This window comes from Hypanus sabinus, chromosome 4 (genome assembly GCF_030144855.1).
Source record: "Hypanus sabinus isolate sHypSab1 chromosome 4, sHypSab1.hap1, whole genome shotgun sequence".
Lineage (NCBI taxonomy): Eukaryota > Metazoa > Chordata > Chondrichthyes > Myliobatiformes > Dasyatidae > Hypanus > Hypanus sabinus.
Window position 1 is genome coordinate 182516152 of NC_082709.1, and position 24918 is coordinate 182541069.

At 42.6% G+C, this 24918-nt stretch overlaps 1 protein-coding gene across 1 annotated transcript in view; it reads left to right on the forward strand.

The window, feature by feature from the left end:
• tmprss15 (transmembrane serine protease 15) overlaps positions 1-20731 on the forward strand; it is a 93203-nt gene extending 72472 nt beyond the window's left edge. Inside the window, exons 17-24 of the mRNA XM_059966036.1 lie at positions 1437-1569; positions 2329-2421; positions 3610-3656; positions 7798-7972; positions 13067-13248; positions 14273-14368; positions 17884-18023; positions 20564-20731. Coding sequence (XP_059822019.1) covers positions 1437-1569; positions 2329-2421; positions 3610-3656; positions 7798-7972; positions 13067-13248; positions 14273-14368; positions 17884-18023; positions 20564-20731 — 1034 coding nt within the window. The remainder of the gene's footprint in view (positions 1-1436; positions 1570-2328; positions 2422-3609; positions 3657-7797; positions 7973-13066; positions 13249-14272; positions 14369-17883; positions 18024-20563) is intronic.
• Positions 20732-24918: the final 4187 nt, after the last annotated feature.

Below are 24918 nucleotides of genomic sequence, written 5' to 3' on the forward strand. Positions count from 1 at the left end.
TCCAAGCCCAAAACGTTTGCTCCATGTTCCCCTCCGTAAATGCTGCCTGACCTGCAGAGTTCCTCCGGCATTTTGTGTGCTCTGCTCTGGATTTCCAGCATCTGCAAAAACATCTGTGTCATTGGGACTCAGGATCAGATTTAGATTTATTTCCCTCATGTACATCAAAACACACAGTGAAATGCGTCGTTTGTTTTAATAAACAACCTACCGTAAGGATGTGCTGGGGGCAGCCCTCAAGTGTCACCACACTTTCCAGCGCCAACATAGCGTTCCCACAATTCTCAGTAGGAAAACACAGAACACTACAAGGAGCAAACACCAACAGTAAAAATAAGCCCAACTACATATCTTAAAAACCTTTAATGTATCTGCCTCTACCACCACCCCTAGCAGTGTGTTCCACGCATGCACCACTCTTAGTGTAAAAAGCTTACTGCTGACCTCCCTCTTATACGTTCCTCCAATCACATTAAAGTTATACCCTCCAGTACTAGTTATTTCAACCCAGGAAGAAAAAAAACGCTGGCTGTCCACTCTAACAATACTTCTTAATGGCAGCATGATTTGAAGAGCTGGAAAGGCCTATTCCATGCTATATCTCTCAACAAACAAACAAATAAATAAATAAATCATCTTATTACCTCTATCACATCTCATCCTCTTTCACTTCAAACAGAAAGGCCCTAGACTGCTCAACCTTTCCTCAAATGACATGCTCTCTAAAACAGGCATAATCCAAAGTTCAAATTAAATGTATTATCAAAGTACATATATGTCACCATATACAGCCCAGAGATTCAATTTCTTGTGGGCAAACTCAATAAATCCATAATAGAATAATAATCATAATAGAATCAATTAATTGATGAAAGACCGTGCCAACTAGGGAGTTCAACAAATGTGCAAAAGACAACAAACTGTACAAATACAAAAAGAAGGCAATAATAACAATAAATAAATAAGCCATAAATATCATGAGATGAAAAGTCCTTGAAAGTGAGTTCATTACAGTGAGGAACATTACAGTAATGGGGCAAGTGAAGTTGGGTGAAGTTATCCCCTTTTATTCAAGAGCCTGATAGTTGAGGGGTACTAACTGTTCCTGAACCTGGTGGTGTGAGTCCTTCATCATGGCAGCAGTGAAAGGAGAGCATGGCCTGGATGGTGTGGATCCTTGATGATGGATGCTGCTTTCCTGCGATAGCACTCCTGTAGATGTGTTCAATGGTACAATTTCTTGTGGTCTTGAGAGTACCTCATATAGGATGAGAGAAATGAGAACTTGTCCGGTTTCCATCAAGAATTGTCTGTTCTCATGGTTCTCCTATCCCAATGGCCAGAGGGAATGTCTTCTACATTGAAGAACATCCGGAGGATTTTGAAAATGGTCATTGTCCTGTATGACAGACAAGGCTTTTTGTTCACTACTGCAGTGCGCCTGTTCAATGGATCTCAGAGCAGTGAAGGGTTGGTGCAGTTCAAGACAAACAATGAATGGTGCTCAGTGTGTTCAGGTCATTGGACAGAAACATTGTCAAACTCCATATGTCAGCTGTTAGGTTACAGGTAAGACACACCTTCCCCTCATTAATACCTTGTTTTTTGGAATTATCTTAGTAGCTTTCCTATACAACAAAAATGATTTGCTTCTTACAGCTTCTTTAAAGTTCACCAGGTCAAGTATTCTATTCCGCAAGCATAAGACTCTCAGGACCCTTCATGAGGAATTGGACTGAAACATTGACTGTTTATTCCCTCCGTAACAACACACACGAAGGGCTGGAGGAACTCAGCAGGTCAGGCAGCATCTATGACTTCCAGCATAAGGACTGGAACAAAGGTCTCAGCCGAAACATCAACTGTTTATTCTTTTCCTTAGATGCCACCTGACCTGCTGAGTTCCTTCAGCATTTTGTGTGGGTTGCCCAAGATTTTCAGCATCTGCAGAATCTCCCACAAATCCTGGAAGAAATTAACAGGCCAGGCTGCATCTAGGATAATGAATGAACAGTTGATGTTTCAGGTTGAGACCCTTCATCAGGACTCAAGATGAAGGGTCTCGGCCTGAAGCATCGACTGTTCAATCACTTCCATAGATGCAGCCTGACGCCGAGTTTCCTCCAGTATTGTGTGTGTGTGTGTTGCTCGGGATTTCCAGCATTGCAGTATCTCTTGTGGTTAGGATTTGACAGGCATGTGAGAGAGTTTATTGTAGAAAAATATGTGGGGAATGTTTTTAAAGGGATCAATCTGAGCCAAGCAGCTTCTTCCTATGTCGTAGGAAATATGAAGCATTAACTTTAAGCTTCTTTTTCATGCCGACAGAAACAGCAATGAAACAGCAACAATTCGTGACCCGGGCAACGGGTCCTTTGTACTGGTGGTTAATACAAGTGGAGTTATAGATCTTACACCAAGGTATTTCAGATACTTTTAAATCTTCAAGGGGATGAGGGAATCAAATTTATTGCCCATGTGTAATTGTTCTAGGTGGCGAACTGTTGTGGGGTGGATGTGCTGATTTATTGATAATGAATTAATGGTTGAGATATGTCCAATTTTCTCACTTTTTATCTACTCAGATACAGACTCATATATTTATCACATGTATATCAGAACATACAGGGAAATGAGTCATTTGCATTAACAACCAATACAACCTAACGATGTGCTGGCGGCAGCCCACAAGTATTTCTACACCTTCCGACACCAACATAGCATGTCCGCAATGTTCAGCAGAACAACACAAGTAACAGCAGCAGCAACAACAACAGAACAAAGGCAACAGAGCGAAAACAGCTAAACAAGCCCCTTTACTCACTCATACACCCAATTACCCACTCAGATGTATCAACCAGTTCTCTAAACCCAGAACAACACAGGATATTTTGTAGATGTCGCAGACAAGGCCGGCATTAACTCTCCCTCTGGAATGGGCACTGAACTAAGTCACAGCAGAGGCTGGTAAGAGTCCTTGTCCAATGATCGTCACTTTCTCGTGATGGAGAAGCTTGTGAGTTCCTGAGATCCCATCTGGAGCTTAGGTCCTGGTAGGGTCACTCATGGCGGTATAGTCCAATGGGAGGCTCCAGACAAAGAATGATCCAACCAAAGCCTCCGTGGTGGAGCTGGCAGAAGATGATGACACATCACAATGGCAGTGAAGGAGGAGGAAGGTTACAACAGTGAAGAGTCCCCAGTCATCTTGCACTCCACGCCACTGGACCCTGACCCCAATCTGTTAAGGACCGTGTGGTGGCCGCCTCCCCACATTAAACAAAGTCATGCACAGGCATTCTCCTTTAAGGAAATAACCCCTTAGGAAAATGTCATACTTGATTTGAGTGATCGCACTACCACCACTGGTAAGATGCAACCACATTGCTCTGAAATTGCTCCAATTTTGTTTTATCTGACTAAGGATTATATTTCCCTGTCTAAAACAGCAGATGCGTTTACAAAGCTCAATTCAGTTGTTTTATGGTCACCGATATTGATCGTGGCTTTTTATTCTAAGTTAATTAATTGACTGAAGTTAAATTCCCCTTAGCTTGCACAGAATAAAAGTGACGATGCATTAAGTGATTAAGTCTCTTTATCTTCCAGTGAGAAGTGCCCGAATTATACTGTTTACCAGAAGTGCAATAGGAAACGTAAGTAAAACCGCCCCATTGAGAGATTCAGGTTCAGAGCAGGGCTCGTTCTTAAGGGTAATGATAGTCTGGATGGCGATCTTCTGCTACAAAAAGATATTGATGTGTTGGTGAACTGAGTTGAAGGATGGCAGATTAATCTAGACAAGTTTGAGGTGCATTGTTGGAGTATTATTAAAGAGGCTAAGGCAATGATAAGGTATAGGGAATACTGAAGAACTGAGAGTCCTTGGCATATAAGTTCATAGATCCTTGAAGATGGCAATATAGTTAGATAACATAAATTTCTCAGATGCTGGAAATCCAGACCGACACAGACAAAATATCGGAGGAACATGGCAAGTCAGGCAGCATCTATGGAGAGGAATAAAGAGTTAATGTTACAAGCCGAGTTCTGATGAAGGGTCTTGGCCCAAAATGGCAACTGTTTACTCCCCTCCATAGATGCTGCCTGATTTGCTGTGTTCTTCCAGTATTTTGTGTGCAGATACAGCAGATAAGGTGGTCAGGGAGGCATTTGGCATACGGATCTTGATTAGTTAGATTTGGGAAGCTAAGCTGCAACATTATAAAAGCTTGGTCAGATTACAACTGGAGTATTGTGTTCAATTCTGATCACTGTGTTATGGGAGGATGTAACACAGAGGAGATGCTGGCATGGAACAGTTTAGTTACAAGGAAAGACCAGAGAAGTGGGACTGGCTGTCTCTGGAACGCAGGAAATTTGGACAGGTTACGGTTGAGGTACAGGAATTACATGAGGGTTTAACTGAGTGGCACAGGTTCATTGGGCCAGAAGGACCAGTTATTGTGCTGTATCTCTAAATAAATAAATTAATTTAATTTAGTGATGAGAGCTATAGGTATTACAGACATCAGTATTAGAGGACATCTGTTTAGACTAAGGAGGAAAAGATTTAGAAGGGATATACAACATAGAACATAGAGCACTACAGGATAGTACAGGCCACTCAGCCTGCAATGCTGTGCTGATCCATTTAACCTACTCTAAGGTCAATCTTATTCTTCCCTCCCACATAGCCCTCCATTTCACTATCATCCACGTGCCTGTCTAAGAGTTTTTAAATGTCCCCAATGTATCTACCTCTATAAACCTATAAGGTGCTCCTTGCGTTCACCACTCTCTGTGCGTTTAAAAAAAAGCTATCTCTGACATTGCCCCCATACTTTCTTCCACTCACTTTAAAAGTATGCCCCCAGGTAGTACATATCTTTATATATGACTTTACTGCCCTGGAAAAAGTCTCTGATTATGCACCTGATTTATGTTTTGGATCATCTGGTATGTAAGAAAGGGACCTTATTCACCCTGAGCGTGTTGAGAACCCTGAATGCAATACCTGAGAGAGTGGTTGAAGTTGTGTCACTGAATCTTAAAGAAGTCTTGAATCCCTTAGGATTGGAATGGTGCAAGCAAGGTGCTGGGAGATGGGATTAATACAGCCCTGTTGGTTGGCACGGACAAGGGGGGCTGAATAGCCTGTTGCCATGCTATATATTTCCATGATTCTATCACTCTGAGCAGTTCTGGGGCCCTTATCAATGAAGGGATGTGAGTGTTGGAGAGGGTCCAGAGAAGGGTTCAGGAAAATGATCCTGGGAATAAAAGGGTTAATGTATGAGGAGCATGTACTGGTGTTTACTCACTGGAGTTAAGAAAAATGTGGGGGGGGGGATCTCATTGAAATCTATCAAATATTGAAAGGCCTATATAGAGTGGATGTGAAGAGGATGTTTCCTTTAGCGGGTAATTCTAGGACCGGAGGGCACAGTCTCAGAGCAGAGGAGAATTTCCTTTAGCCCGAGGATGGCTCAGAAGGCCAAGTCATTGGGTGTATTTAAACTGGAGGTTGACAGGTTGACAGGTTCTTGATTAGTGAGGGAGTCAGAGGTTACATGGTTGAGAACGGTAATGAATCAGCCATGATGGAATGGCAGAGCAGACTTGATTGGCCATGTGGAAGAAGTAAAGGGCTAAAGAAAAAGAAGGAATCTGATAGGTTTCAGCCTCTAGCTTTAGCCCTCTACCTCTTCCATCAATCACCTTCCAGCTTCTCCCCTTCCCACCCTCTCACCTTCCCCTTCTGGTCTCACCTATCACCTGCCAGTTTGTACTTCTTTCCCTGCCACAGCTTTCCTACTCTGGCTTCATTCCCCTTCCTTTCCAGTCCTGATGAAGGGTATCAGCCCAAAACAGTGATTGTTTATCCCACACCGTATTCTACTAACTTCTACTGAGTTCCTCCAGCATTTTGTGAATGTTGGTTTTGACTTTCCAGCAACTTCAGAATCCCAGGCAGAGAATACAAGAATACAGGCAGAAAATTTGTAGTTCCAATTGGTATCATGGTCAACACAGCCTTGATGGGCTGAAGTGCCTGGTTCTGTATTGTTCTGTGACTTGGCCTCTACTGCTCCTCAGGATATGACGTTCTGAAGGGCCACACCCCTATCAAGAGGCATTCTGTATAATGTATACCACTTTGATGTTGAATCTCCCAGGGGAATCTCCCAGGGGAAGCGCAGTGACTGGGTCTCTGACTCAGAAAGGAAGTGAGGGGAGGAGACAAGTGCAGAGGGGATTTCACAGTTAGGAGAGCTGATTCTGTGATGTGAAAGAGAAGGTATGTTGCCTTCCAGGTGCCAGGCTCAGGAATGTTTCAGATCAGATCCACAGCAGTGTAAAGGGGGTGTGTGAGCAGCCAGAAGTCATGGTACATATTGTTATTGATAGTAGAAAATAATTCCTCAGGATTTACCTTGTTAAATTTCTTCAGAATCTTATTTTGCTGGGAACATCTCTTGTGCTTTTCAGCTGAGGCCATAGGAAGAGTTATAAGAACATTGCCAGGGCTTTTGGGCATACATTATAGAGAGAGGTTGGACAGGCTGGCACTGGTTTTCTTGGAGAACAGGATACTGAGGGAAGACCTAATAGGTGCATAAAATCATGAGGGGCACAGATAGGATGACTGTACACAGTCTTATTCTCAGGGAAAGAGAATCAAAACCCAGAAAACCTAAGTTTAAGGTGAGAAGATAAAGATTTAAAAGGGGCTTGAGGGGCAAATTCTTCAAATAGATGATTGTAGGGAGATGGAACAAGCTGCCAGAGGAAGTAGTTGAGCTAGGTACTTACAATACCAATAATTAAAAGTCACTTGTTCAAAGTCCAAAGTTAAAATTCGATTTCTTATCAAAGTACATGCCTGTCACCATTTACAACCTTGAGATTCATTTTCTTGTGGGCATATACAACTAATCTATAGAATAGTAACTATAACAGGATCAATGAACAACCACCAGACTAGGGCTTTCAACCAGAGTGCAGAAGACAACAAACTGTGCAAAAGTGAAAAGATTAAATAATAATATAAATAAATAAGCAATAAACATTGAGAACATGAGATGAAGAGTCCTTGAAAGTGAGTCCATAGTTTAGGGGAACATTTCGATGACGGGGAAAGTGAAGTTGAGTGAGATTATCCCCTGATGATTGAATGGTAATAATTGTTCCTGAACAGGGTGGTGAGGGTCCTGAGGCTCCTGTACCTTCTTCCTGATGGCAGCAGTGAGAAGAGAGCATGTCCTGGGTGGTGGGGGTCCCTGAATATGGATGCTGCTTTCCTGTGACAATGCTTTATATAAATGTTCTCAGTGGCTGGGAGGGCTTTACCCATGATGGACTGGGTTGTATCCATTACTTCTTATATAGGAAATGTTTGGAGGGAAAGGGACCAAACACAGGCTAATGGGACTAGGTTAGAAGGGTAGCTCGGTTAGCAATTCTTCAAGCAGACGGTTGTGAATCTGATATATTTGTTGCCGTGGAGGTTTGTCACTGAGTGTATTTAAGTTAAAGATTAATTGTTTCTTGATTGATAAGGGGGATTAAGGGTTATAGAGAGAAAACTGGAGAATGGAGTTAAAAAAAAAATCAGTCATGATTGTATAGTGCAGCCCTCACAATGGACCGAATAGCCAAATTCTGCACCTATGCTGTACATTATGTTCGATGATCTTTGGGTTGGGCTGAAGTTCATGCTTCTATGCTGTAATACACAATGATTCCAGTTACAGAGAGTGCTGGTGCCCTGATTCTGTAATTTTTCCCCTTCAGCTTGTGGGAGGGTGCTGGTGCCACTGGCTAATGCCGGTAGGATCGTCGGTGGTAACAACGCGACAGAAGGCTCTTGGCCATGGATTGTGTCCCTCCAGTTTGTCGGTAGACACTTGTGTGGAGCCACTCTGATCAGCAGGCAGTGGGTTGTTTCTGCAGCCCACTGCATGTACGGGTAAGGCATCCCTTCCTGGATTGACCACGGTTGATGTAATCAATCAGCCAACTCTGTAAGCAGGTGCTTGAAAGGGCTGATGCACGTTATCAGTGAGAAAGGATTGCAGAGAAACCCATTCTTCATACAGAAACTGAAACACTAGCGCACGAAGCAAGAACAAGGATGAAAGAGTGAATCGTTTATTATTGTCACGTGTACTGAGGTACAGTGAAAAACTCCTTGGTGTACTATCCATGCAGATCAAATCATAATTTTCTCTCTACATTCCCCCTCTTGTCGAAGCACTTGGATAAGACCCAAGTGCAGAGAGACAGAGAGACACTGAAGCGGGTTGACATTTCTTTGACTTTAATGAGGCCTGTTGAAGAATTGAAAGGAAAAGAAAAACAATAAACACTAGGCCATTAACTACAGTCCTCAAACTGAAAGCTAACACCAACACTCTGGCTGGAAGCAATAACTAAATACTAAATGAATAACGTTCCTTTACATCAACAGTCAAAATGGTCGACTTCTTTTCCGAACAAGAATGAAGGTAGGCAGGAAGCATAAACATCACTGTGCTTTTGGTCAAGTCTCAAAAGTAAAGGAGTTAAATACTAGCACAATGAAACCGTAATTAGCTAGAACCTACATACTCACGAGCGCAACTGTCAAATCTGTCACGCAGCTTGTCTGCTCAGCCACCTGGACCCTGAAGCAGCGTCCATAGTTGTGACATCTTCCATTGGGCAGGAGATGTAAAATCAAGAAAACACGTACAGCCAGGTTAAAGGGAAGCTTCCACCCCACTGTTATAAAAATATATAATGGTCTCCTAGTATGATGAGATAGGGTTTCAGTCTCACAATCTACCTCGTTAAGATCTTGTATCTTATTGTCAAGCTAAACTGAATTTTCTCTGTAACTATTACACTTTATTCTGCATTCTGTTACTGTTTTACCTTGTACCTTCTCAACACACTGTGTAATGAATTGATCTGTCCGGACAATATGTGAGACAAGACTTTCACGGAAAAAAATAAACCAATTTACCGACTTACCATCAGTACACTGAGCTAGTACAAAGAAAAGCAAAATCAGAGTGCAGACTGAATAATCCACTGGTCTATGCAATAGATAGAGCCTTTGTCTCAGAGCCCCAGTCACCCTGGTACAATCCTCATCATATTCCAATGGAAGAAGTATAGAAACTGTGGATAATAGTGCTGAAGATGAAGTAGATGGTTTGAAGTGAGCCAATGTATAGTGAGGAAAGGATGTTGACAGAGCAGTCAATAGGATGAGTTGCAATGTAAAAGGTAGACTAAATCAGGGCTGAAGGTGTTATATTTGAATGTGCACAGTATGCAGAGTAAGGTCCATGAACTGACAGCACAGTTACAGATTGGTATGTATGATGTTGTCGGCATCACTGAATCATGGCTGAAAGAAGATTATCCCTGGGAGCTTAATGTCCAAGGATACACAGTGTATCAAAAGGACAGACAGATAGGCAGAGGGGGCAGTGTTGCTCTGTTGCTAAAAAATGAAATTAAATCATTAGAAAGAGGTGACATAGGGATAGAAGGTGATTATTCATTGTGGATAGAGCTAAGGAACTGGAAGGGTAAAAAGACCCTGATGGGAGTTGTATACAGACCCCTAAACAGTAGTACCGATGTGGCCTACAAATTACAACAGGGAATAGAAACTGCCTGCCAAAAGGGCAACGTTACAATAGTCATGGGGGAATTAAATATGCAGGTAGATTAAGAAAATCAGGTTGATGGCGGTTTCCAAAAGGGGTCATTTCTAGTGTGCCTATGAGATAGATTCCTAGAGCAGCTCATGGTTGAGATTACTAGGGGATCTGATATTCTGGATCGGGTGTTGTGCAATGAATGGGAATTGATTGGAGAGTTTAAAGTAAAAGATCTCTTCGGGGCAAGTGATCATAATATGATCGAATTCTCCCTGAAATTTGAGAGGGAGAAGCTAAAGTCAGATGCATCAATATTACAGTGGAGAAAAGGGAATTACACAGGCATAAGAGAGGAGTTGGCCAGAATTGACTGGAAAAGAACATTGGAAGGTATGACAACAAAGTAGCAATGGCTGGAATTTCTGAAAGCAATTCTGAAGGCACAGGATATATACATCCCAAAGAGGAAGATGTATTCTAAAGGAAAGATGACACAACTAAGGCTAACAAGAGAAGTCAAAGCCAAGATAAAAGCCAAAGAGCATGTAATAGACCAAAAACTAGTGAGAAACTAGAGTACTGGGAAGCTAAAAACCAACAGAAGGCTGGAAAAAAGGCAGTGAGCATGGGTCCGTGATGCAGAAGGGAAAGAGAGAGAAGAGAACGGTAGTGATAGGGGATTCAACAGTGAGGGGAACAGACAGGAGATTCTGTGGACACAGATGGGACATCTGGATGGTATGTTGCTTCCCAGGTGCCAGGGTCAGGAATGTCTCAGATCATGTCCATAATGTTTTGGAGGGGGGTGGGGGGGAGAGCAGCCAGATGTCTTGGTACATATTGGTGCAAAGGAAGGAAAAGCAAAGAGGTCCTGAAAGGAGATTTTAGAGAGCTGGGTAGAAAGCTGAGAAGCAGAACCTCCAGGGTAGTAATTTCTGGATTGCTGCCTGTGCCACACGCCATTGAGGGTACAAACAGATGATTTAGCAGATAAGTGTGTGGCTGAGAGAAGCTGGTGCAGGGGGCAGGGCTTCAGATTCTTGGATCATTGAAATCTCTTCTGGGGGAGGGATGACCTGTCCAAAAGTGATTGGTTGCACCTGAACCTGAGGAGGACCAATATTCTCGTGGGCAGATTTGTTAGAGCTGTTGGGGAGGGTTTAAATTAATTTGGCGGGGGCGGGGAGAACCAGAGTGATGGGACTCAGGACAGGACAGATGGTAAAAAAGTAAAGAGAGCATGCAGTCAGACTGTCAGGAAGGGCAGGCAGGCGATGGGACTTAGTCGTAACCAGCAGGGTTAATATCAGTACATTAGGGATGACAAAATATAAAAGAGTAGCGCATACAGCACTCAAGGTGTTGTATCTCAATGCGCAGGGTATAAGAAATAAGGTGGATGATCCTGTTGCTGTGTTACAAATCGTCAGGTATGATGTTGTGGCCATCACTGAACCGTGACTGAAGGATGGTTGTAGTTGGGAGCAGAACGTCCAAGGTTACACGTTGTAGCGGAGGGATAGGAAGGTAGGCAGAGGGGGAGACATGGCTCTACTGAAAAAGAATGGCATCAACTCAGTAGAAAGATGTGACATAGGATCAGTAAATGTTGAATCATTGTGGGTTGAGTTAAGAAACTGTAGAAGTACCCTATTGGCTGTTAAATACAGGCCTCCCAACAGTGGCTGGGATTTGCGCCTTGGAAAGTTTCCAGGGCACAGGCCTGAGCAGGGTGCTATGGAAGACCAGCAGTTGCCCATGCTACAGATCTCCCCTCTCCATGCCACCAATGTTGTCCAAGGGAAGGGCAAGGGCCGATATAGCTTGTTGTTACAGAACAATGTGTGGGAAAATGTCTTGCTCAGGGACGCAACACATTGCCTTAGCTGAGGCTCGAACTAGTGACCTTTGGATGACTAAACCAATGCCTTAACCACTTGGCCACACGTAAACAAAATGTTATGATAGTAATGGGAGATTTTAACATGCAAATTGATTGGGAAAATCAGCCTGGTAATGGATCTCAAGAGAGTGAGCTTGTTGAATGCCTAAGAGATGGCTTTTTAGAGCAGTTTGTCATTGAGCCTACTAGGGGATCAGCTATACTGGATTGGGTGTTATGTAATAAACTGGAGGTGATTAAGGTGCTTAAGGTATAAGAACCTGTAGGAACCAGTGATCACAATATGATTGAGTTCAACTTGAAATTTGATAGGGAGAAAGTAAATTCTGACTTAGCAGCATTTCAGTGGAGTAAGGGAAATTGCAGTGGTATGAGAGAGGAGTTGGTCAAAGTAAATTGGAAGGAGCTGCTGGCAGGGATGACAGCAGAGCAGCAATGGCTTGAGTTTCTGGGAAAACTGAGGAAGGTCCAGGATAGATGTATTCCAAAAGAGAAGAAATACTCAAATGGCAAAGTAGTAGAATTGTGGCTGACAAGGGGAGACAAAGCTAATATAAAAACAAAAGAGAGAACAAGGCAAAAAATAGTGGGAAGATAGGAGATTGGGAAGTTTTTAAAAACCTACAGAGAGCAACTAAAAGAATCATTAGTAGGGAAAAGATGAAATATGAAAGCAAGCGAGCAAATAATATCAAAGTGGATAGTAAAAGTATTTCAAGCATGTAAAATATAAAAGACAGATGAGAGTGGATACAGGACCGCTAGAAAATGAGGCAGGAGAAATAATAACGGGACAATGAGATGGCTGATGAACTAAATGAGTATTTTGAATCAGTCTTCATTGTGGAAGACACTAGCAGTGTGCCAGATGTTGTAGTGTGTGAAGGAAGAGAAGTGGGTGCAGTTACTGTTACAAGGGAGAAGGTGTTCAAAAAGCTGAAAGACCTAAAGGTACATAAATCAGTTAGACTAGATGAACTGCACCCTAGGGTTCTGAAAGAGGTAGAGTTGTAGATTGTGGCAGCATTAGAAATGATCATTCCAAAATCATTGGACTCTGGCATGGTTGACTTCCTGCCCCAGCATTCCTAGTGGCCAGCACTATGCATTGTTTTTGCTTTTAAATGCTTTCAAGGGATTATGGTGGGATGTTTAAATTCTTTTATTGTTGCATTTTAGCTCGGGTTAAACAGTTATTTGCACCGTGACTGTAACCAAGGTGTGTACTAATCACCACCCCATCGGTATGTGACTCTCCCCAGGTCATAGCTCCACTCTGTTGTCACAATTAAACCAGCCATTGAGCTAAATGACCTTCTCTCTCATCTGTCCTCATGGACCACAGTACTCTTCAGAAATTGTCTTCCTGGTGTCAGTGGTGACACAACCAGGACTTCTGATATGCACCATTTCCTCCCATGGCCACAAGATCAACGGACGTTGCAGCCAGGCGCCATATTGACTGGAATTGATAACTGACTCCAAGTTTCTTACTGTTTTTCAGGAGGAATCTCATACCCTCACAGTGGAAGGCAGTGTTGGGTCTCCACAACCAAATGAATCTCACCTACCCCCAGACCCGGGTCCAACTGATTGATCGTATCCTGATAAACCCTCATTACAATAAAAGAACTAAGGACAGTGACATTGTCTTGTTGCACTTGGAATCCCCCGTAAACTACACAGGTAAACTCCTGCATTCAGACCTCTGTAAGAGCTACAGACAGGGACTGAGGGAGCTATTTGGATGGGCAACACGATAACATAATGGTTAGCATAACGCGATTACAGCACCAGTGGTCCAGGTTCAGCTCCTCTGTTGTCTGTAAGGAGTTTGTATGTTCTCCCCGTGACCGAGTGGGGGTTTCCTCTGGGTGCTCCAGTTTCCTCCCACATTCCAAAGACGTATGGTTTAGGCTTGTTTAGTTGTAGACCTGAAGCAAGGCAACACTTGCGGTCTGGCCCCAGCGTATATCCGACTGAGTTGGTGGTCAATGCAAATAAAACCATAAGACCACGAGACATAGGAGCAGAATTAAGCCCATTGAATCTGCTCCACCACTTCATCATGGCTGACCCATTTCCTTCTCAACCCCATTACCCTGCCTTCTCCTCATAACCTTTCATGCCCTGACTATTCAAGAAGCTATTAACCTCTACCCTAACCTGATCTCTACAGCTGCTTGTGGTAACAAATTCCATAGAGCAGTACCCCCGGCTAAAGAAATTCCTCGTCACCTCTGTTCTAAACAGACATCTCTCTATTCTGAGGCTGTTCCTTCTAGTCCTAGACTCTCATAAAAAAGGAAACATTGTCTTCACATCCACTCTATCTAGGCCTTTCAACATTCGATAGGTTTCAATGAGATTCCCCCTTATTCTTCTAAATTTCAGTGATTACAGGCCAAAAGCCTTCAGTCACAGCTCATACAATAAACCTTTCATTCTTAGAAAATGATACCTGTCACTGTATATTTTGATGTACATAAAGTTAATCTTTACAAAAATATTAAAAAAAGAAACTCTTGGAAACAGTGGAGAAAGTAAAAGAGTTAATATTTTAACTGGGGTTAAAGTGGAAGATGTCCAAGACTTAAGGCCAACTTTGATAGCAGGTGAGGAACCTAACTCCAGTAGGTACTGCAAGCCTGGAAATCTTCAGTCGCAACAGCAGAGGCTATGATTGCTAACAAGACTTTTTTTTTTCCAGAGTACATCCAACCCGCTTGCCTCCCAGACAGGAAGCAACATTTCCCCCCGGGGCAGATATGCTCCATCGCTGGCTGGGGTGCAATGATACAAGGTGGTAAGTGCATAGACTGAGTAAGCCGAGGCAAGAGAGGGCTGTGCCGTAGAGATCAGGCAGAGATCTCTGATGAAGTGTAACAATCAGTCTGCTGGCGGAACTCATCAGATCCTGTGGGAGGAAAGGAATTGTCAAGTTCAAGTTTAATTGTCACTCAGCCATACTAATGAATATGGCCAAATGAAACAGCGTTCCTCTGGGGTAAAGGTGAAAAACACAGTACCAACAGTCACACATGACTCACAGCACCTAGAGTGCAGAAAAACATACAGTTACAAAAATATTAGAAGATATGATAATGTAGCCCAAGTCTGCGAGTGGCATAGCATGTGGATTGATGGTGCAAGGATATTGTCCTGGAGCCAGGTTTCTGCAAGAGCAAGTATGCAGCAGTTCCTCATCTCATGCAAGCGCAGCCACAGATGAATACCACCCAGCTTGTCTCCCACGAGCAAACATTGCCAACGTTTCAGTAAAGACCTTGCATCAGAAAAGATTGGTACTAGAGTAAGATCAAGCGCTATACCAGGAAGTTATTAAAGTGGTTAAATAATTTTATTTACCCTGTGAAGTATCTTGGTCATTGTATCATATATTTATTACAAGACGGTATCTCGTTGTAATGCCCCATTTAAGATTTTTGCAGCTCTGCTGTAGATATTTCATCTTTACAGTTTTCTGAAAAAGCAGTGTGTCCTGCTGGTAGAATGTTTTGGTTTCAGTTGAAAATAAGAAGCCATGTTGTTCAAGTTAGGAACGTTGTGCCAGCCAATCAGTGTGGTGGGATGGGAGAAGTTTCTAGAGAGAGCTGGGTGGAGAGAGATTTGGGATGGACATTCATCTGGTTTGCCATTTTTGGTGGTGCTGCAGAGCAGTACACAAGGGAAGATTGGGCAAAATGCTTTTGGAAGGAGTGTTTTGTGTAGATTAATGACTCAAAGGAGGAAAGGCCAGTACTCCTGACTGAGAGCAAGGTTGTTTGAGACGGACTTTGACGGAAGTTTGATTTGTGGTGGGTACTTTCACACTGACTGGGGCTCCAGTCCATGAGTAAGGGATACACCCCCAAATTCTCCAGTTTGAGATCCAATGTTATGAGCACATTGGACTGATTTAACTGTAATGGGCCCTTTCCTTTTCTTTATCTCATTAACTGTTTGATAAATCTGAAACTGGTAAATATACTTTCTTTATAACTTTAGGCAAGGTACGATCTTTTGCTTACTGCCGGCCAGAAATTGTGTGTGGGCAGTATTAACAGCACTCCCTGAAATCAAGGTTCCCTTAATCAGAACATCATGGCGTTCCTGTTTGGTTGAACCCCAGAACATACTGACCTCAGAAGCATATTGTTTATGTAACACCGCTGAGTCACGCTGCTACAGCTCCGGTCATTCCATATTTCAGAGTTCAATTTTGATGCAATCTGTAATGGAGTCTCTTTGTCCTCCCCGTGGAAGTCATGGGCTTTCTCCAGGTACTCCGGTTTCCTCTCACGGTCCAAGGAAGTACGGAGCAGGTTAATTCATCGCTGTAAATTGTCCCATGATTAGGAGAGGTTTAATCAGGTTTGTCAGAGGTTGCTAGAGCTAGTGGTTCGAAGAGCTGAAAGGGTCTACTCCATGCTACATCTCTAAGTAAATAAACATTGTTCACTGATGACACCACAGTGGATGGCCTCATTAAAGATGATGCTGAGACAGCATGCAGACAGGAGGTGGAATGGCTGCTGGAAAGGTGTGAGCACAACTTGAGTTGCAACATGGACAAGACCAAAGAGATGACTGTGGACTTCAGGAAGGGGCAGGCTGACCACTCCTCCCAGCACATACATGGTTTCTCTGTGGAGAGAGTTAGGAGCACCAAGTTTACGGGAGTGTGCATAATGGGCGATTCCACCGAATCTCTCAACACTACCTCCCATTCTAACTAATTTTTACAGGAGCACCATTGAGTATCCTGACCAGCTGTATCACTGTCTGGTATGCAAGACATCCGACCGCAGGTCCTTACAAAGGATTACAAGGACAGCTGGTAGGATCATCAGAGTCTGTCTTCCACCCATCAAAGATACTTATAGTATCAGGACCACTGTATATGCAGGGCCTTTAGCATTGTCAATGATCCCTCCCATCTGCCCAACAATCTCTTTGACCCCTACCATCGCATAGGCTGTACTGTAGCATTAGAACAGGAATTGATTGGATGGGAAACAACTCCTTCCCCCATGCTGTGAGACTACTGATCTCCCTGTCACCACCGGGATTCATCATGTGTGAGGCACCAGAAGCATTGTACTTTTTATGTGTATCATGTATGCATCTTATTATTTGTTAATTTATTCATGGTAATGTAACTTTATATGTTATGTGAGTTATATGTACTGTGTTGTGCACCTTGGTCCCAGAGGATTATTGTTTTTTTTTGGTGGTATATGGTGGTATATCTGTGCATGGTTGAATGGCAATAAACTGGATTTGAACCTGAACTTCACCCCATTGAATTTCAATTGCTCTCACTCACAATGTTGTTGACAGGCAATATGCAACAAAAATTAAGCTAACGTTGAGAGACCTCTTGTGAAGAGGATGATGAGAAAATAGAATTTGCAGACTATCCCAAAGTAACATTCAAACCAGACCCCAGAAAAAAAAATTGATCAGTTACTTGTGTTAGCAGAAGACTTTTGGTGTATACACTCATTGGCCATTTTATTAGGTTAACCTGTACCACAGCTCATGAATGCAAATATCTAGCTCACTAATCATGTAGAAGCATGCAGTCAGGGTCAAGAGGTTAAGACCATACATCACAATGGGAAACTAATGTGGACTAAGTGAAATGATTGCTGGCGCCAGACAGGGTGTTTTGAATATCAAAAACTGCAGATTTCCTGGGCTTTTCACACACAAAAGTCTCTAGACTTTACAGAGAATTGTGTGAGAAACAGAACATCCAGTGAGCAGCGGTTGTTGTGGCGACCCACTTTCTGCGCAGGCGAACCAGCTCACAAATAGCCAGCATGCGGGGAGAGACTTTGGTAATGCACCTCTGACGTCATTTCCACCCGGAGAGGGCGGGCGCTTGGGATTAAATGCCAGCGCCGCGAAATTTGAAAAAATTAGTCTCGAAACAGCCTACCGACTGTGTGTCGTTATTTCAGCGCTATGTGTAGCACATCGCTACATTGTTTTGTTAATGAAAGAAGTCAGAGCAGACTGGTTCAAGTTGACAGGAAGAAATAACCACACATTGCAATAGTGCTGTGCAGAAGAATCTCTCTGAATGCACAACACATTGAACCTTGAAATAGATGGGCTACAACAGCAGAAGACCATGAACATACACTCAATGGCTACAATGTAAATACCATACAGGAGAGCGTGGTTAAACAGATAAATGGCTAGAAACACTTAAAGACCAATATGGCCTATTCTTGATCATTTCATGATTCTGCGCATGCTTGAATTTCTTTCCTTTCTTAACCATATGTATTTAATTGCTCTTTCCATCAGGTCCATCTGCACCTATCCTTCAGCAGGCGAAGATTCCTCTCGTAGCCAATGAAAAGTGCCAGGAAAATTTGCCGCAGTATAACATTACACCAAACATGATGTGTGCTGGTTATTCTGAAGGAGGTACAGACACGTGCCAGGTAAATGTGCTCAACATCAGCCGCTGGTGAGAAAGTAGACCCAAGAGGAAAGGAGCAGGTGTAGGCAAGGAGTAAGTAAGAAACTGAGGGAATATGGACCATGTGCAAGCAGATGGGATTAATTAGATTGGCTGATCAATGCAGGCCCCAACTCTTTTTCTGTACTCATTCCTTGAGAGACATTCTCTGAGTTTCTGAAGAAAGGGGAGAAATCACATTGAAACCTATCAAATATTGAAAAGGCCTAGATAGAGTAGATGTAGAGAGTATGTTTCTAGTAGTGGGCGAGTCTAGGACCAGAGAGCACAGTTTCAGAATGCAAAGATGTCCCTTTAGAACAGAGACGAGAAGAAATTCCTTTAGGTAAAAGGTGGCGAATCTGTGGAATTTATTACCACAGACAGTTGTGGAGGCAACATCATTGGGCATATTTAAAGTGGAGACTGATTGGATCTTGATTCATTAGGGTGTCAAACATTACAGGAAGAAGGCAAGCGAATGAGAAAGAGAAGGAAATAAATCAGTCATGATCAATTGACAGAACAGACACAATGGGTCAAATGGCCTTATTCTGCTCCTTTGTTGTATGGCCTTAACACTGGAAAATTACCACCCCAGATAATCTCTGCAAAGTGTGTCCATAATCATGACCTACTATGTTGCACACAATACTATGTACACAATAGTCTACTATGTGGAGATTTTAAAAGGATTCCAAATCTGAATGCCAAAGGAATGTGTTTTCAAGTCCCAAACATGAGAGATTCTGCAGATGTTGGAAATCCAGAGGAACGCACACAAAATGGTGGAAGAACTCAGCAGATCAGGCAGCATCTATGGAAAGGAATAAACAGTCATCTGAGACCCTTCATCAGTTGTGACTTTTACTTTCAAATCCCATTTCGCAGCTCCCCCAACTCAACACAGTCACAATAATTTGCTTCTGCAGCAACAAATTTGGCGTCCTTGGTGGGTGTGTCTCAGACATAAGGGATAAAATGTTGACATTTCAGGCCAGGACCCTTCATTTGAGCTGGAAAGAAAGGAGGAAGAAGCCAGGATAAGAAGGTTGAGGAGAGGGAAGGAGTACAAGCTGGCAGATGACAGGTGAAGCCAGGTAAGGGGGAAGGTAGGAGGCTGGGGGAGGGGGATGAAGTGAAAAGCTGGGAAGTGATAGGTGGAAAAGGTAAAGGGCTGAAGAAGAAGGAATGTTAAAAGAGAGGAGACTGGACCATGGGAGAAAGGAAAAGAGAAAGGGCACTGGAGGAGGGTGATAGGCAGGTGAAGAGAAGATAAGGGGGAAGAGGGGAGCCAGAAGGGGAATGAAAAAATACAAAAAGAAGAGGGGGGAGAAGTTACTGGAAATTAGAAAAACCAATGTTCATGCCATCAGGTTGGAGGCTACACAAATGAAATATGAGGTGTTGCTTGTCCTACCTGTCAGTGGCCTTATCATAGCAGCAGAGGAGGCCATATACCAACATGTTGGAGAGGGAATGGGAAGAAAATTAGAATGGGTGGCCACCAGGAAATCCTGCCAGTTGTGACGGATGGAGTGAAGGTGCGGACTTGGCTATGCTTAAGAGGCATTTAGGCAGACACTTAATTTGCAAGGCTTTAAAAAGATATGGTCCTAATATAGGCAAGCGTGATTAGTGTGGGGACTCTGTGACCAAATGCAGATACATGGGACAAGTGTAGATAAGTGAGATGGTTAGACTGGGCCTGCTGAACTGATTGGCCTGTTTCTGTGCTGGCCAGCTCTGAGGCAATTAGAGAACTCTAGGTGTATTGCATTCAGTTCAGGCCATTCCACTGTAGGAAGGATGTCGAGGCTTTGAAGCAGGTGCAGAAGAGGTTTACCAGGATGTTGCTTGGATTAGAGGGCACGTGTTATAATGAGAAGTGGGACAAACGTGGGTTGTTTTCTCTGGAGCAGCGGAGGCTAAGGGGAAATCTGATAGAGGTTTATGAGATTATCAGAGGGAGTAGATAGGGAGTATCTTTTTCCCAGGTTTTGACATGTCTAAACCAGAAGGCATGCACTTAAGGTGAGAGGGGGATAATTTCAAAGGAGATGTGAGGGTCACAGAGAGTGGTGGGAGTCTGGGATGTGCGGTACAGCCAGATACATTAATGACTTTTAAGAGATGTTTAGATAGACTCATCAATGTGAGGAAAATGAAAAGATATGAAGAGATTAGTTTAGTTGGCCATTTGATTAGTAATTTATTTTGGCACAACATTGTGGGCTGAAGGGCCTATTCCTGTGCTGTACCTCTCTGTTCTGTGACTGTGGAAAAGCATACAAAGTTACGTGAAAACAGCATAGTAATGCAAGAAATTCCTTTTATTGGGGGCAACGTCCCATCATTTACAAAACAGGTCAACCATCACTGTTCTTATCAATTAATAAATTTACTGTTTGTCAGTATAACAATAGTGACATATCAAAACTAACTTGCTGTAGGCAAAGCAGTTGAGGTTCAGGCTGAGAGACTTGGCAAGGCTCTATATAAATACAAGTCTTTTCCATTTAGGGAGATTCTGGAGGACCCCTCATCTGTAAACAAGACAATCAGTGGTTTCTGGCTGGAGTGACGTCATTTGGGCACGGATGTGGGCTGCCCCAGAGTCCAGGGGTCTATGCCCGAGTCACAGAATTCATTGACTGGATACAGGAGTTCCTTATTTTAGCTCACCTCTGAATACTGTGGAGAAAGTTCAGAGCTTGCCTGAATGCTGACGCATTTTAATCTTCATTGGTGAATGTAATTGCACTACCCCTTCGAACTACTAACTTGAAGCTGTTATTTAAAACACATCATAACAGCAGCAATAGGAATTTTACAGGAATGTGCTAAATGGTGGAAGTGGGCCTTAGCACAGTTGGACAAATAGTAATTAATTCAAAGGGTATTTCTTTCTTTTCAAACTGTTTCATGCTGAATTGATAAGTTATAAACTCAGTGACCAGTCCATTAGTTATCTCCTATATCTAAGAAAGTGGCCACTCAGTGTATGTTCATGGTCTTCTGCTACTGTGGCTCATTCACTTCAAGGTTGTGCCTTAAAAGATGCTCTTCTGTGTACAACTGTTGTAACGTGTGGTTATTTGAGTACTGTCACTTTGCTATCAGCTCAAACCAGTAGGGCCATTCTCCTCTGACCTCTCTCATTAACACGGGATTTTCACCCACAGAACTGCAGCTCACTGGATTTTTTTTTTTGTTTTACACACCATTCTCTGTACACTCTAACAATTGTTGCTCATGAAGATCCCAGGAGATCAGCAATTTCTAAGATACTCAAACCACCCTATCTGGTGCCAACAATCATTCCACAGTCATTCTGATGTTTGGTCTAACAACAACTAACCTCTTGACCACATCTGCATGCTTTTATGCATCAAATTACAGCCACATGTTTGACTGAGTAGATATTAGCATTAAGGAACTGGTGTACAGATGTACCTAATAAAATGGTGTGGACACTGAGTGACATCAGCGTCCAATTAATTTAGAAGCTATGTCCTTGCAAATTCCTTTGTAATGCAACACATAGAAAACAAAATAATAAACTGCTGGTAGAAATCAATGGTTTGATGGGGACAGATATGATCAGCACATGAATATACAGAGAATAGAGGGAAAAGGACAATGAGTAGGAAGAGGGAATAAAGTATCATTAGCTTAATTAGCTTGATACAATATTGTGGGTCATAGGGCTAGTTCAAGAGCTGTTCTGATCTATGTTCTATCCATGGAGGTTGGTCAAGGCTCAGGCCGAGTCCCTGAATCAAGACTAAGAGAAGATAGTCGATATAAAAAGGGGGATTTCAGAGGTAAGTTTTTTCACACAGAGTGCTGGGTGCATGGAATGCACTGCCAGCAAAGGTAGTAGAGGTGAATACAATAGAGTCTTTTAAGAGCCTCTTAGATAGGTACACGGAACTTAGAAAAAACTACGCGGTAGGGAAATTCTAAGCAGCTTCTAGAATAGGTTACATGGTTGTCACAACATTGTGGGCCAAAAGGTATGTAATGTACTGTAAATTTTCTATGTTCTATATTCTATAAAGAGATGAAGGAAAAAGGTGAGACAAGAAGGTTGAGATAGAGACAGGTAGGTCATAGATAGAAACATAAGGAAAAGAAAATAAGCAGAATGGAAAGGTGTGAGCAGGTTATAGAATTCTTTATTGATTCTACAGGATGTAACTACTACCTCAACATTTTGTGGTCCTCTAACACATTTCTGTAACTATTGCTTGGCTCCATTCTTACTCTGATTACTGGTCAGACTATCTCCATCTATATTCCTGGAAGAACCTTTCTCCCTCCCATGCTTTTCCATGAGGCCACCTCTCAGATGTGCACTGATAAGACCTGGATGGTCCATCTACTGCTGCTGGATAAGAAAATGACTCATTCAACCTATGAACCCCAATTAAATCAAGAAGACCAGTGTCAATGGTGGGTGGTCCACACCCTTCCCAAGAATTCTTTTCCAATCCAAGGCCACTACTCAGACTGTAAACATAAGGAAGTCTACAGTTGCTGGAAATCCAAAGCAACACACACAAAATGCTGGAGAGCACTGAACAGGTCAGGCACCATCTATGCATATGAATAGATAGTCGAGGTTTTGGGGCAAGACTCTTTTCAGAATGTCCACAACTTCTCCACCTCAGTTCATCCCAGGGCCCAGTTCTCTCCATGTGTAGACATGCTCACTTCTACGTCAGCCTCACTCTATTTGCTCATGACACCGTCTTCAACACCTACCTGTTTCAATGTTTCTCTGTCCTCCTCCACCCCACACTACCACTATGCTGCACTCAATGCCAATTCTGCTTCCAAAACCACCAAGACCTCACAGTTAAAACTATTCATTTCATAATTACCTCACTGCTTGTCCTTGCTCCCCTTCCCTATCTCCATAATCATCTCCAGTCTCACCACCTCAAATCTCCATATCATTGCCCTAATTCTTCTCTTCCTCCAGTTTTCCTAAAATAATTCCCAATCCCAAAAAACCCAATACCACCCTTAAGCTTTTCATAACACTCCTTATACCTTTAATATCCTTCAGAGAATTTTGTTTAAAATTCTCTCATTACCATCTCTTTTAAATTTAATGTTTTAGAGATACAGCACAGTAATAGTCCCTTCCATCCCAATGAGATTACATCCAATTACACTCTATGACCAAATAACCTACTAACCCGTTCGACTTTGGAATGTGGGAGGAACCTGGACCATCCAAAGGAAACCCACGTTATCATGAAAAGAACAGACAGCAGCGGGAATTGAACCATAATAGCATTACACTAACTGGTATACTATGCCGCCCCATCGCTACCTTGTTCTATCTCAAGGTACACAGAAACCTCAGGACCAATTACTGATCAGTGAAGTCATGCTCAGTCCCAAGGGATTGCAAGAAGGCTACTTAACTAATTTAGATGATTGATCGCTACAGCTTTGCCTGAGACTGCAACAGAGCTGTCTATGCCTGGGATCAGATCACTGAGTAGGATTAGGTGAGTAATTGGTTAAAAACTTCCAGAGAGCTGTCAAGCCCTTAACCACAGCCCACATCATCTTGTCCACTGCTCCTCCCAAGGAGACTGACAAAGCAAAAACCTCATTTTATTTTTGTCCCTTTTTTTTTCAATTACCATGAGGGGAAATCTGTAACAACCAAGGAATGACAAATAGAGTAAAATTAAAGCAGCCTAGCCAAGGAAAATTGAAAACCCAGGGGATTCTGCTGATTGTGGAAATCCAGAGCAACACACACAAAATGCAGGAGAAAAAATGCAAGAGAACCTCAGCAGGCCAGTCAGCATCTATGGAAATAAATGAATAGTCAATGTTCCAAGCCAACACCCTTCATCAGGTCTGGGAAGATTGAGGTATTGCATCCCTTAGGAGGTGTGGTAAAATCTGCAACAAGTTCATCTTAGGAGGTGAATGTGGGTTCAATCTCAACATTTAAAAGAAGTTTGGATAAGTACATGGATGGGAGGTGTATGGAAGACTGTGATCCAGGTGTAGGTCAACAGGACTAGGCAGAATAACAGTTTGGCACAGACTAGATGGGCTGAAGGGCTTGTTTCTGTGCTGTAGTATCTTTGGCTGTAGATGTCCATGCTTTGGTAAAGCAACCAGCATAATCAAAAACCCCATCCATCTCAGTCATTCTCTCTTCTTCATCCTCACATCAGGCAAGATACAAAGCCCTGAAAGCTCGCACCACCAGGCTGAAGGACAGCTTCTATCCTATTGTTATAAGACTATTGAACAGTCCCCTAGTACAACAAAGAGGACTCTTGACCTCACTGTCTGCCTTGTTATGGCCTTGCACCTTATTATCTACACACACTACACTTTCTGTAACACTTTATTCTGCTATCTGTTACTGTTATCTCTTGCATTTCTTCAATGCACTCTTCATGAATTGATTTGTATGAACAGTTTGTCAAGCCAAGTGTTTTAATGTACATGTAACAATAATAAAACAATTTTATCAAATTAAATTTATAAATTGAGGATAATAGAATTAAAGTTTTCAATTTGGTGAGAGGAACTGATGGGGTTTATGGGCAGACATTATTTCAATTGTTTAGGGGAGTCTGGAACTATTTTAATTTTTTAATTGAGACATAGCATGGAATAGGCCCCTTCTGGCCCTTGAAACCACACTGCCCAGCAATCCCCCAATTTAACCCTAGCCTAATCACGGAACAATTTTACAATGACTAATGAATCTACCAACCGGTGTGTCTTTGGACTGTGGGAGGAAACTGGAGCACTGTGAGGAAAGCCACCTGTCACAGAGAGAACATATGAACTCTTTAGAGGTAACGATGGGAATTGAACCTGGGTTG